The 15,298-nt window shown below is 37.3% G+C and overlaps 1 protein-coding gene across 1 annotated transcript in view; it reads left to right on the forward strand.

Moving 5' to 3' along the window:
* Positions 1-15,298, forward strand: part of LOC136875936 (anillin-like) — a 332,763-nt gene that overhangs the window by 161,954 nt on the left and 155,511 nt on the right. The window contains exon 12 of the mRNA XM_068228263.1: positions 7,854-7,992. Coding sequence (XP_068084364.1) covers positions 7,854-7,992 — 139 coding nt within the window. The remainder of the gene's footprint in view (positions 1-7,853; positions 7,993-15,298) is intronic.

The following is a 15,298-nucleotide window of genomic DNA, read 5'->3' on the forward strand; positions in this document are numbered from 1 at the left end:
GCAGCTTGTTATACAAGGAAGAATAGAAGGACGTAGGAGTCCTGGTAGACGACAAACTCTGTGGATGAAGAACCTCGTAGACTGGTATGGGTTGGACACGATGTCTCTGTTCCGTATTAATAATCTTGACCATAGTGGCCGATATTTGATCCGTATTGACTTGATCACAAATATGCCATGTTGACCGCCAACTTTCGCTAGAAGATGGTACATTAAAAATAAGAAGAAGAAGATCTTAACAAATACCTTGTCTATATGTATAAAATAAGAGTTTTGTCTGTACATTGCTCAGAATTTAAAAAGGATGGTATTTCTGTATCGGTCATGTCTTCAGTAACAAGGAACTGCATTTTTTAAATTTTCCATAATTTCTGTATGTATGTATGTACACGCATCACTAGAAAACGGCTAAAGAGAATTTAATGAAAATCGGTATGCAAAGTCGGAAAATAAGTCACTACAATCTAGGCCATAAATTATTTTATTCACGCTGAGTGAAATTGTAGTTTAGAGGAAGGTCTAAAATTTAATTTTCAAATATTTACATTATTAGTGGTCCTATCTTAATAAAAATCGGTATGCAAAGTTGGGGAATAAGTCGCTACAATCTAGGCTATAAATAATTTTATTCACGTTGAGTGAAATTGTAGTTTAGGGGAAGGCCTAAAATTATTTCTTAAATATTTATGTTATTAGTGGTCCTGTCGATAAATACTACATAACTAAAGTTATATGGTATTAAATTTTCGATCATTTACGCGTTATATAGTTTTACCATACCGGCTGTGATAACAGAGATATTCATGAATTTGGATTTCTGTTGTTCCGTATGTGAAGTCAGAGAATAAGGAACTACTGTCTATGCTATAAATAAATTTATAAGGCGCCCTAATATCACAGTCGAAAGAAAACTAAATGTGAAGGCCTACAATATAGAAAGCTCATAAAATTGATCAACACTAACATAACATTGACCATTGTTTGTTGTGATGTGCTTTGTGTCTTTTGTTGCCTCTCCTCTCCGATAGATGGGATTACTGTTGCGTACGGAGTAGTTTTTAAAATTTGTTTTACCTCGCACCAACACAAATAGGTCTAAAGGCGACGATGGGATAGGAAAGGCTTCTGAGTGGGAAGGAAGCAGCCGTGGCCTTAACTAAGGTACAGTCCTGCATTTGCCTGGTGTGAAAATAGGAAACCACGGAAATCCATATTCAGGACTCCCGACAGTGGGGTTTGAATTCGCTATCTCCCGGATGCAAGCTCACAGCTGCGCACCCCTAACCACACGGCCAACTCGCCCGGTCGCCTGAATATTGGCAGGAAGTAGCTTGGGAGTTAGATAACTTTCTTCTTTAGCATGCCATTCCTCTGGTTCATAAATTTTTGATACTACTGGTATGTAACACACTGGTTCATCATAGCATTCGAGCTATTCAGTCCCTACTCTGTGGCACTGATTGGAATGAGCAGTGTACACACTTAACTTACATAAATAATGGCAGGGGAGTGTTCACGGCTGTCTGTAGCCTGGTCATTCCAGCACTGGGACTTGGGACTGTTAGATCGGCACCGTAGTACTGTTTGTTAAAAGTGAGGAAATGTGCGGTTTTTCATTTGATCGAGTATTTTATATGATAACATTGCTTTTAATTGCTACTGCACCCTACGGGTCAGGGTGACCACAGTATTTTCCCAACTAGTCAGTTACATATCTCAGGGTATTCATGCCTCCAGAAAAATGGTTAATTTTTCTATGTTTTGGTTTAACGTGTGTTCAAAGAGAAAATAGCGGCATCATATGCGTTTCAGAATTACGTAATTCAACGCTCAGTAGTGGATTTTGCGAACATAAACTTCAGTCAACCTTTCGAAAAACACATCCGCATAATGAGAACCTTACTCACTACGTACAACTACAGACTACCATTATAAATGAAAACTCATTCCATTCTATAAAAATTAATCAAGAAACACATTTATTAAACTATCAAGATTCGCGAAAGAAATGGTTAATGTCAAGTATTGCTCATAATCTTCCAATTATCAACCTAATAAATAAATATTTTTAATTACTGAATCAAATATTCTAGATCAGCGCTGCCTTACTCCTAAACTAAGTTTACATATCTTAACATTCTGGGTCGCGTATTCCTGAAATGAAATGTTGCTTTGTTTCATCTTCTTATTAAAATTTACATCTGGTCACTTAAGTATGTACTATATCAAAGTCTTCAGACCACGGTCAAAATTCGGTATATCAATAAATTATTCCATCACTCACGGTGTTAATTATACACCCTCATCAAAAATACAACCATTACATTGTTCAAGTTATCGCGGAAATGAACTGAATTTGAATAAAGTGACCTGAATACAAATATCAGTGACCTAAGTTACATTGAAAATTATCTGAGTTCGTTGGTGCAGACTACAGTGAAGAAAATGAAATATTGAATGACGCACTAAGTTTCTCGGTTCGATTGCCACTTAAATTTCGGCTCCTAACTAAATATTCGCTCTAATAATATTTCAGATTAACGAAACATCGATGATATCCTACGTAAATCTCGAATAATTTCCCTACTCTAGCTAGATAATTTCTTATGTAACGTATTCCAGTTCAATATGCACATAGTCGCTAAGCATTTTTCATATATAGATGTGCAAATGCCTACATAAAGATATTTCAACACTACATTATCATACTAGTTGCATACAAGTTTGATCTTCCACGCAATTACCATTCATTCAGAATATGATACAATCATGTATTCATTTACCGGTTGCTGTTATTATTGTCAAACCACTTTCACACTTCATTAAAATATGCGTAATTTTATTGTCCATACCTTGCTATAGTTCCTCCCTGGGGCATACTTATACTCCGTAGTCGCTTTACATGTGCTCCTACATCGCACATTATATATATCATATACGTTTTACTTCCTGTTAATCTGCGCAATATATCATTTAAAATACCATATGTACTTCCATTATTTCATTATTAACCTTCGTTTCAACCCATATTTAATTCATTTAACATCTATAATTACCGCGTTTAACCTCCAATATTAATTAAACACAACGATACGTATCTCTCCAATAGCGCAGAATTCGTTCCTCAAAACGCATTTTGTCATACAATTCAACATATAACCCCAAATTCAGTATCTATTCTTTCAATATATTCACACAGCAAAGAGTATGGTAATTTAACTTAACTTAACCAATTCAAACATGCGTCCCTCTGTGACGTAACTGGGTTTGACTGGTATTACATCACTCATGGATCTTTCTAACTAACCGGGATTCTTTGAAAACAGCTGTTACACTATGTCACATTTTAAATCGTATTCCTTCATCCTTGATAAGATAATGTAGTAAACACGTCACCATTCTGTCACGAGATATCGTCTTAAATATTTCACACTGCACTTTCTTATATTCACTGCACACTTAATTATCTCACGCTTAGGCTATTCAGATCTATTGCATATACTGGTAATACTCTACATAAGAAATTATACTACTTAATACTATTACTTAGCTCGCCATTCAATATCTCGGGCCTTAGTTGCTCTTCGGTCTGGTCGCAGGCCTTGGATTGAGAACTGGGCAGGTTCTCCACCTCTGGTATCTCAGGTAGAGTGACCTCCTCCACACGGGTCGGGTGGTTTTAACAGCCAGGATGACATCTCCCTCCAGGTTGGTCTATGCCGATTTAGCAAGCCATCATCTGTTCAGGAACACAGCAGACAATATGCGTCGATTCTGGAAAATATGAGTTCATCATGGTTCTGCGTAGTATATATATATTTTTTATAATGATTGCCTCTTTATTTAGGTTGTTCTTGCTATTATTTCCACTTAATATAGCTCAACCTCGAGCTCTCACGTCTCAATCAACTTCTTGTTTCCAAACGATTTTGCGTCTAAGTATTTGGACGGACTTTTCAAAACTTCTGGATTTTATTCCCTCTTTACGGTATTTCAACGTTTATCTCTTCGTTTCGTTCAATATTTCCGTCTTCTCAGCTTAAAATTTCACGTTAGATATTGCAAATCTTGCTTATTTTTGAGAGCGATGTTCGGGATAACTTGTCCTTACCACGTCAATTTTAAGTCAGTTTTTATAATAATCTGTTTGATCCTTCTTATTTTTTTAAAAACAATTCTATCGATTCTACACCATTGTACACCACCTTCATAGTGGTAGGTTTAAGTTAGTCATGGCCTTCTAGCATACATCAATATCGATACCCTATTACACATTTCTTTGCCTTGGCTGGCCTCTACCTTCCGTAGGCGCCATTTTTAATACGTCCAGTAAATGCATCGGGTACACTACTTTCATACAGACGTTTTTGTAATGACCTGTGTTGACTTCAGTTAGAAAACCACAGAGAGACTCTTCCTGAGAATGCCGTAGCAAAGCACGGGTATATCAGCTAGTTTTATTGAAAATCTACGTGAATTTAAAAGTTAAAATAATTTAAAATCAATGTGGATGGTTGAATGGGGTGGTGATATGAGAGGGAAAGTGGATTTACTTATTTACCCTATTTTAAAACTATATCTATTCATTTGAACAGATGTTGTAAAAAATGTTATTTGTATCCAGCACTTTTTTCACTATGTTATATGATATTCTGCTTGTCTACTAATGAAAAGTTTTTGAGAAATACAGTGGTTGATCATATTATTGGGGCCACTAGGTGAAAGTTGTATTTTTCAAACTTGATAAGACATACACAATTCAACTTCACTTCTATACATTTAATTAATCTAAAATTGACTTTTGACAAACATATTACACAATTTTACATTTGAAGTATTTATGAAAATCATGAAAAACTAAGGAAACTAGGAAAATCTAATATTTTGTAACACCTCCCTTCGCAGCAATTACCGCTTCGACTCTATCTGGCATACTACAAATGCATCTGAGGCAGCGTTTTTTAATTTCACCATGATGATGCCACACATTGATTAGTCTTTCGATCAGTTGGATCTTATTCGTGACATTATGAGCACAAATTTTCATCTTCATTAGTCCCCAAAGGTTCTCGATTGGGTTGAGGTCAGGAGAATTGCCAGGCCAGTCCAGAACCTTCACTTTGTTGTCCAGAAGGAATTTTGTCACAGTTTTAGCCTTGTGACAAGGTGCAGAGTCATGCATAAACACAAATTTGCCATCTGGGAACCATTCACGAACTTGTGGAAGTAGCCGTTTCTCCAGAACCTTAATGTACTGGTGTTGGTCCATGGTTCCTTCGACAATATACAGGCGGCCGGTTCCATTACTACTGATGACGGACCACACCACGACACTTAACGGGTGCTTGTATTTCTCACCCTTGCGCCTCCTCACAAATACAGATCTGTCATCAAGGATATGTATTGATGACTCATCCGAGAAGCAAACCTGGAAAAAACTGTAGTTTTGTATTAAAACCTGTTTACGCCAAGTGCGGTTGAGCATAGCAGGGAGGAAGTAAACAAATTATAATGTTTGTAAACAGCTTACCCTTTTCCATTCAACAGCAGTCCAATTTCGATGTTGTTTTGCCCATAATAGTCGCTTCTTCATCATGGTTGGTGTCAGTGATGGTTTCTTTGCTGGACGATGACAAGCGAAACCCAGCTCGTTGATCCTCCTCCGAGCTGTCCTTGAAGATACGTTGATCCCCGCTTGTCGAATCTTTGTTGAAATTACTTTCATTGAAACTTTTCTGTGTTTAATGACGATATTTCTTAACAGGCACTCTGCTCGTTGAGAAGTGATTCTTTTGCGGCCTCATTTACCCACCGTTCAGGTGACAAATTCGTGCCTTGGTCAATTTTTTTTTTAATTCTGTCCATTGTTGACTTTGAAACAGAAGTGTTAGACGCTATTTTTCTATGAGAATAATCCGTATTCTTTCAAAGTGTTTTTATTTCTGAAATTTTACTGGGAGAAAGGTCTTTAGCTTTCCCCATGTTTGTTTTCTAAATACCTGTATTTTTAAGTATATACTGAACTATAATTAACTGTATTCTAATCTTGTCACTTCACTGTATCACCTAGAGAGCAATGTTCGCACAAGAGATGCAAGGAAACAAATCTACAATAAATCACGTGTGTTACTCCAACAACAGTCAGCAGGGAACTGTAACACAATTGGCGCCTTTCTCAATTCTTGACCAGAGTTTTCATGATTAGGCTTCTTAATGTAGGGCTGATTGTTGAATTTAACTATGGAAATGTGTAATTAAGAATATCCAACCATAAAAATAAGCAATAAGTAAACACTTACAAGGGAATAATGATCCAAACATAAATTCTTCAATTCTTACCTAGTGGCCCTAATAATATGATCAACCACTGTAATTTTCTTGTGTCACTGTTCCATAATTGAACAAGGATGCTCTCTTCATTTGCACCTTCCAAGGCGAATGTTGTTTGTTTTAATTTTTTAAATAGGTCTCCTGAATTCTATTAATTCAGGATCCCTGAAACTGATTTCTGTCATACTATTATTAAAAGAGCTTCCCCAAAATCTGAAATGAAATAAAATGGGGGATTGCTTTTAAAAACGTGTTTTAACTCTGCTCGAGGAAACCTAGTATACCGGGCGAGTTGGCCGTGCGCGTAGAGGCGCGCGGCTGTGAGCTTGCATCCGGGAGATAGTAGGTTCGAATCCCACTATCGGCAGCCCTGAAAATGGTTTTCCGTGGTTTCCCATTTTCACACCAGGCAAATGCTGGGGCTGTACCTTAATTAAGGCCACGGCCGCTTCCAACTCCTAGGCATTTCCTATCCCATTGTCGCCATAAGACCTATCTGTGTCGGTGCGACGTAAAGCCCCTAGCAAAAAAATAAAGAAAAAGAAACCTAGTATATAAAGGAGTGGTCTCATACCTTGTTGACAGAATCAACTGTGTCCTTGGAGGAGCGACGGCTGATGCAGCTTTCCGTCTTGTAAAGTAATGATGTGTGTGTTCCTAAGCTTGTTCCACCTTCGGGGGACGCAATCTTATAGTTACGTTTTCTGAACAAATTCGTTACTGCATATATATTACAATTGTTGAAAGTGAACCTGGCATGTTTATCCTCTTTATTTTAGGTGTTAAATTAGTATGAAACTTCTGTTTGAATTTTCTGATTATTTTATTTACCATATTAAGTCCAAAATCATTATATTGGGCTTGTTTACGGATAAAGAGCAGTTCTTTTTCTCGTTCTACGTGGGAGAGAGGTATATTAAATGCTCTGTACATGTGACTATAGTAAGCCTATCTTTTTTGTGATTCCGGATGTAATGAATGGTTCTTTATCGTAATAGGAGTAAAAGTGGGCTTTCTATGTAACTTAAAAATACTCTTCCTTATCCCGTCTTATGTCTAAAAAATTTATGGAACATTCTTTGTTTTTTTCTACAGTAAACTTTACTCTGGAATCCAATGAATTTAAAATATTGAGGATATTATCACTATTGTTCACTCTTTGATATATTACTATAAAGGCGTCTACAAAGCGTATCCATAGAGTAAGACCCTCTATTGTCCTATTATTTTGGTCTGTTCAAGATGATCCAGATAAATGTTGACTAAAATGCCAGAAGCAAGATCTTCCATAGGGATTCATTAATTTTCTCAAATATGCAAAATCAGATTTTGATAAAACCTATTATCCAAATTATTATGTAAAAATCCCAACGTGTGAATGGCATGGTAGTGTTATTTCTAGTCTTTTCATTTTAATTGAAACATTCAGTTCATGAAAAAGTAGGTTGTATGAATTTGTAAATAAATATTTGTATTACATGGAGAAAACTATTTTCATTGTATAATTTTCTCCAGGACTCCAGTGACAGTGATATGTCTGAATCTGCAGTACTGGATGATATAGATGACTTTCTGGATGAAGCTCTTGGAGAAAATTCCTGTTCTGAATCAGAGGGACCTACTCCACCGAAGAAAAAAAGAGATGCTTCCAAGTCTCCCCAGGTATAGTAGAATTTATGGTACTTTTTTTTTGCTAGTTGCTTTACGTCGCACCGACACAGATAGGTCTTATGGCGACGATGGGACAGGGAAGGGCTAGGAGTGGGAAAGAAGCGGCCGTGGCCTTAATTAAGGTACAGCCCCAGCATTTGCCTGGTGTGAAAATGGGAAACCACGGAAAACCATTTTCAGGGCTGCCGACAGTGGGGTTCGAACCTACTATCTCCCGAATACTGGATACTGGCCGCAATTAAACGACTGCAGCTATCGAGCTCGGTAATTTATGGTACTAATCATTTTCTATCATATACAGTAATCTACAGGTATATTTTTCCTCTTTTTCCATTAAATGCAGGCAGATCAGAGAAATTATGTGTCTCCCAATCACTGTGTTTTAAGTATATTAATTTTACTATTCTTTACGTATTAACCATGTTCGTGTATAGCAATGTGGCTTCCTCAGACTCCTGTTTTCCTTTCATTTGTAATTCCACAGTTGCTTTCTTTATTGACTTATTTAATACTAGCTGATGTACCCATGCTTCGCTACAGAATTCTAGGTTAGGTAGTGTACATGTTGTGAGCAAGATTGTCTTCAACTGTATGGCTCTTAATGTTACCCTAGAAACGCGACGGGAGGTCACCAAATATCTTTTCTCGTATGGAGACAGGGAATTTTCACTGTAATGGTAGACCCAATTTTATACCATCAGTCAGAATCAGGTTGGGATGTTTTTGTTATAATGCCTTTTTACATCCTCAGAAAGACTGTCTTAGTGGTTTTCCCAATTGAAATGAACATACGACGTCAATAGGAATGGCGCGTTTAAAAGCAATGCTTTCATATTACGAAATACTCGTTCAAATGAAACACCACACATTTTCTCACTTTTAACGAACAGGACTACGCTGCCTATCTAACAGTCCAAAGTTCCAGACCTGGAATGATTAAACCGCAGACAACCGTGAACACTCTTCGGCTTTCTTCGGCGGGGAGAGGGTCGAATAGTGGAGACGTAAAAGAACTCCTGAGGCACTAAATTCCGGCACCTCGCTGTCTCCGAAGACCTTAAAAATTAGTTAGTGGGACGTAAAGCAAATAACATTATTATTATCTTGGTTGCTGTAGCCATGGACATTCATTTCCATATCATTTCAGCTAATTCCATATGAATTCGGACCCATCAAGACACTAGTCTTGATTTAGGCCCACATCTCTGTCTTGTTTGGATTCATTATAATGATAAACCAGGTCCTTCGTCCTTCCAATCTAAAACTTATACACGTAATATTAATACAGTGCAACAAGATTTTTAAGTATGTCAATTTTGTTTACGACACTTGCCTTATTTTCGCGTATTACTGTTACACACTATGTTGTCGAGCTCTTAAAACCTTTACAATGGCGAAACCTTACAATATCTTTCAATGCCTTATAATTTCATCAATTCCTTCTCTCAACGTGTACCAGAGCTGTTCTTTTAGTCAACCTTCTTCGATGGGGTTTTTTTTTTTTTCATTCATTGACATAAAAACAAAATCTTATGTTTATAATATTACAATAACACATTAGTTTGCATTTCATGATTCCTACCAAAATTACCATACTGCAATCTCCCTTCCATCTGTTTTTTGACATTTGAGGAACATTTTATCTAACACGGTCACTCTCTTCATTCAAGAAAATACGCAAAGGAACATATTCTGCTATTGATTCATCTTCTTAATGCATACAATCCATTACTCCACACGTGCCTTCTTAATAATTAAACTTGCACTATTCAAAACCATTCCATGGCCTCCGCCGTGTGATATTCCTGGACCTGAATGTTACATACGAGATTTGACTTCTTCTCAGCTGTAGATGTGATCTTTTATTTGCTGGTCTCTATTCGTATCCCAATTCATGCTTTCTTAACTCAGTTATCCGAACACCGCGGGGTTCTGAGCTTATGAATTTCTCCTCATTTTATTTCCATTAAATTTCCTCTTAAATGAGCAAGTTATCTCGGTTTACGGACCTAGTTGGACGTAGAGATTGGACGTATTCTTGCTGGACATGTACTTCTGCACAGTTTCTGTTGATTTATTCATTATAACTTTCAATGGCTCCTTCATACTTTACCTAGAGACCATTGACAGGTTATAATATATAGATGTTACAGCAATGGCCCTTATTGTTCGAAACTGCAAGCACATGTAACAATGGATTTATTTGGAAACTGACATTATATTGCATTGATGCATGGATTGAATACTCATTTTATAAACAGTGTTTTTCTGTCTCTGATCATGGTACAATTCAGAAATATGTGCAGATAATTCTATAACATGGAAAGAGAGTCAAAAGCAGTTTTAGAATGTGATCTTTTTTATGAGTGTGTTAGTGAAACTGAAGATGAAGTCCATCAGATTGAAGACATGGACTGTGATAATGATAATGATGATGACGATGTAGAACTCAATTTTACTGTATACACAGCAAGTGACAGTGAAACTGATAGGAATATTAGTGATAACAACAATAGTGCAAGTGTAAGAATTGTGGAGTATGTGGCTAAATGTGGAAGGGTTTATGTACCTATCTGCCTCACCCCATGCAAAGAACTTTTGCAAATATAATACATGGAAAGTCTGGATTGAAACAAGCTGGTCAGGTAATCACAATACAAGAATCTTTTGGAAAGTTCTTTACTGATGAAGTTGTCTAAAATTGTGCAACTCACAAACGGGGAAGAAAAGAGAAAGGGTGTCAAAGAAACGTGTCCAACTGAAATCCTTGCAATCATAGGTACTCTCATTTCGATGGGCGTTAATAATGACAACAACCTAGATTACCACGACTTATGGTCCCAAGAGCTTGGAAGGGGCTGTACCTTAATTAAGGCCACGGCCACTTCGTTCCCATTTTTAGGCCTTTCCTGACTCCTCATCGCCATAAGACCTGTGTGCCGGTGCAACGTAAAGCAACTAGCAAAAAAAGTAGCAAGAGCTTGGAAAGTCAGTAAGTATACAGTACATAGCCAGCATGAGTCGGAACAGATTTCGTGATCTGTCATCTGTTTTGATATTAAGAACACAAAGCTGGTTAGGAGATCTAATGACAAATTTTTTCCTTTATGAGAAATATTTCAACTTTTGAATGACATACAGTATTTCCAAAGTATTGTCCAGCTGGTAAAAACACTACCATAACTGAAATGCTTTCCCTGTTTCAAGATAGATGCCCATTTGAAGTCTTTTTGAAAGAGAATCTGAGTTAATACGGTATCCTCATCAGACTTCTTGCTGACTATGACTGTCGATATGTTCATAGTATGGAAGTTTAGGCTGGCAAACAAGAAGGAACAACTCCTGAATCAAGAGGCCCTAGAGAACTTGTCAAAAGACTTGTTGCTCCAATAAAGGACACAGGTCAAAATGTGACTACTGACCGGTTCTATCCACTTGCTGAAGATCGGTACGAGTGTAAAATTACTTCAGATGGCACCATGAAAATTAATCACAAACATATTCCTGAAGTACTGAAAACCATAACTGGAAGAGAATTGCTCTCAAGCAAGTTCACATACACTAACCCTACATCTGGAGAACCACCTGTCACGTTAGTGTTTTATATTTCTAAACCTAAGAAGAACCTAATCATGCTGTCATCACAACATCAGAATGCCAAAGTTTCTGAAGATGGAAAAAAAAAGTCAGATATAAATTTATTGTATAACTCGAGCAAAGGCTCTGTTGACACCCTTGATCAAATGGCCAGGATGTATACTACTAAGAGAGTTACCCATCTTTGGCCAATGTTAATATTTTACACCCTAATTGATCTTGCACGCATAAATTCTTATACTCTGTACATTATGAATACCCAGACTGGTACAAAAAGAAAACAGGCGGTGCTTTTATCTACAGGAACTGGGATAACAACTAATCAAATGAAATATGGAACATCGTGCTGCAAACATAATTGGATTGCAGAACAATATCATGTCAATGGAAGCCATCCTCAGGAAGAAAATCACCAAAACACACAGAATCAGCAGCAGCCATCAGGGAAAGGGAGATGCCTTACATGTAGCAAAAAATGTCGCACCAAGAGTGAAAAAGTAAAGAAATGAGCAAAATCGACCATTATTTGTAGAAAATGCAACTTGTATGTTTATGGAAAACACAGTCAAAAGACAAACATATGCTATGAGTGTATGAGTGAGGTGGATGAATCTGAATGAAGGTGTGAATGATGTGTAAGAATTTCAAATATGTATTTAAATGATGTATTTGTTTATTATACAATACTTCTCACTTAATTCACTTAATAAAGAACTAATACTTGCAAAATTGTAAATACTACAGTGTGGGTAAATAATGGTGGACATTAGCCCTTCTTTGGTGCAGCACATTACAAACAAACAAACAAATACAATGGGCGAGTTGGCCGTGCGGTTAGAGGTGCGCTGCTGTGAGCTTGCATCCAGGAGATAGTCGGTTTGAATCCCACTGTCAGCAACCCTGAAGATGGTTTCCAATTTTCACACCAGGCAAATGCTGGGGCTGTGCCTTAAGTACGGCCATGGCTGCTTCATTCCAACTCCTAGGCCTTTCCTATCCTATTGTCGCCATAAGACCTATCTGTGTCGGTGCGACCAAAGCCATAATGAAAAAGGTACTAGAAGAAATTGAAAATAGGTTGAAGTTTCCAACAGATTACTTATCAGTGTCTCCAGTGCAGCAGTTGCTTATAGTTTTTACAAGAAGAGGTCAGACCCTGCGTCCAATCAATTTCAACGAGCTTAATGTACCTGTTGGGGGACACTCAACAGTAACTCATAAGTGTTTAGGTCAATACGCTTTCGTTTTTGAAAAAATTGAGGACAAGGGTCATGAGCCAGGATCCGCTTCGGACCAAGTGGAGGTGATAGAGCACTAAAAGGTGAACACATTTTACTTAAACATGTCAGGTCTGCAACTTTGCGTGCCACCTTTTCGTATTTAGATACAACATCTGCGTGACATGAACTGTGTGTCCACTTATTTTGAACAAAATTGGACAAGTTGTTTAGACATTATAGCAATGTTTGTGACAGCATGTAAAATTGGGATATTTTTCTAAAATTAATTACTGGTGTAGAGTTAAACTTGGCCAACTTTTAATACCGGCTTGGAGGGTTAACAAAGAATTGCATAATTTTCCCTGCATTAAAAGAACGCCCGAAAATCATCCAAGACATACCAATTATCACATTTACCCGGTGATGGAGGAGCCTTAGATTGCACCCATATGAGAATATACTGAATTTTGCGATATAACAATCCAGCACTAGGAGCGCTTTATTTGTAAATAAACAAGATGCTCACTGCCAAACGCGTTCAGAAATCTCACGCAAATTGTTAATTTGTCTTTAAAAATTGTTTTGTAACAAATGTTGGAAACGTGTTCATGAAACAGGGCACTTGTAACCAAAGTGTTAAATTAATAACAGTTGTTAGTTAACATTTCTTAAGTAAAATTTAACACAGAATTGGAGAAACCATGCTCTAGGGTTAAATATGTATTATTAGGATCTTAGTTAACGTTGTGTTGAAAAATGTTAGATTCTTGCCTTTCTTCAAAGGTTTCCCCAGAAATGTTAGCTGTCACATTGTTAATTTTTATGAGAGTTGCAAACAGTTCATGTTTAGACGGCAGTTGCAAACCAAGCAGTTCTTCAGCGCTGCCTGATGCAATTTTATTTGAATACAGCATAAACAGGTTTTCTCAACGTTTGAATCACAGACCCTATATAAGAACAGAAAACCACCTTTTACAGGCCTCTATCATCCTTTGTACGCTGTTCAAGATCCCTTTGTAAGTGGCACCCACTTCAAGAAATTCTTGGATATTATATTGTCGTTTACAGAATCTGCCTAGAACGCCTCCCTCAGTTGGAGATTACGATCATTAATCACTTGAACTTTGGTATAATTTGAGCATATTTCATCTCTTTTCCCTCCAGATGATTGGATTCTTGCCAGTGTAAGCCCAGTTATAATCTATTGCACCTAAAACACCTTACCTTATTCCTTAACAGAATTTACATTTCCTGATCCATCTATTCAACACTGATCATTCATATTTAAACAGTCATCTTACAAGCTAGGACAGGTTTCAAAATTTGTTGTCATTAATCTGGTACATTACAGTATTGAATATACGTTTAAAATATTACAAAAATTAAAAGTATGTACGAATAACCATAGTAATTAGAAGTCTTTATAGTATTCTCTCAGCCGGGCTGAGTGGCTCAGACGGTTAAGGCGCTGGCCTTCTAACCCCAACTTGGCAGGTTGGATCCTGGCTCAGTCCGGTGGTATTTGAAGGTGCTCAAATACGACAGCCTCGTGTCGATAGATTTACTGGCACGTGAAAGAACTCCTGCGGGACTAAATTCCGGCACCTCGGCGTCTCCGAAGACCGTAAAAGTAGTTAGTGGGACGTAAAGCAGATAACATTATTATTATTAGTATTCTCTCATTAAATTAATGTTTGGGAGTGAGACCACTTGTTGATGGAATGATGTGGATTTTTTTAAAATGTAAAAGTTAAAGCCTTGGAATACACTCGTTACGCACTTTACTTCTCAGTTGTTGCAGTAATAGAGTTGCCAACAAAGCAGCCAGAAAACTACTAAGTTCCATATTTCTGTATGTCATGTGACCTGTACGAACTTTGGAACAAATAATATCCACACTCCAGTTTCCCACCGTCAGATTTTGAGAAATGTATCCTCGGATTATTCGCGTATATATGGTATTTTATATTGTGAAGAAAACTGTTCCTGCCTAGGTAAGGTTTACGGGAACGGAGTTTCCTGCCTAAGGGGTTAAGTTGATGCAGTCAGTTCCAGTCCCTATTCTTGTCGTGGAGGGGTGTGTGGAAAGGAGCCTATTTGCCATTTCGGTTTAAAATAAAGAGAAAGACTTCAAATTGTGAGTTTTACACAAGGCAGAACATACTACAGTGAAGCCTTGATTTTCCATTCCCAGAAACACTTTCCTGGATTATTCATTTCAATTACATGGTCCCGTGAGCCTCTTAATTATATAATGTATTAAAATCTGGCATTATCCATTCCTTGAAGAAACTATTTCCCGCATCAACTATCCAGAAACGTCAGTCCCATAGATTTTAAAATCTCTGTCAAGCCATGTATAGAGAGGAACAATATAAGGATCTCTTATTAGGAGCGGCAGAAAGTGCGAACCGGAAAACACAGGAGAACAAAGACTTTCTCCTCCTCTTCAGACACTTCCATCTTTGAATAAATAGGCT

The sequence above is a fragment of the Anabrus simplex genome, chromosome 6 (assembly GCF_040414725.1).
Source record: "Anabrus simplex isolate iqAnaSimp1 chromosome 6, ASM4041472v1, whole genome shotgun sequence".
NCBI classification, from domain to species: domain Eukaryota; kingdom Metazoa; phylum Arthropoda; class Insecta; order Orthoptera; family Tettigoniidae; genus Anabrus; species Anabrus simplex.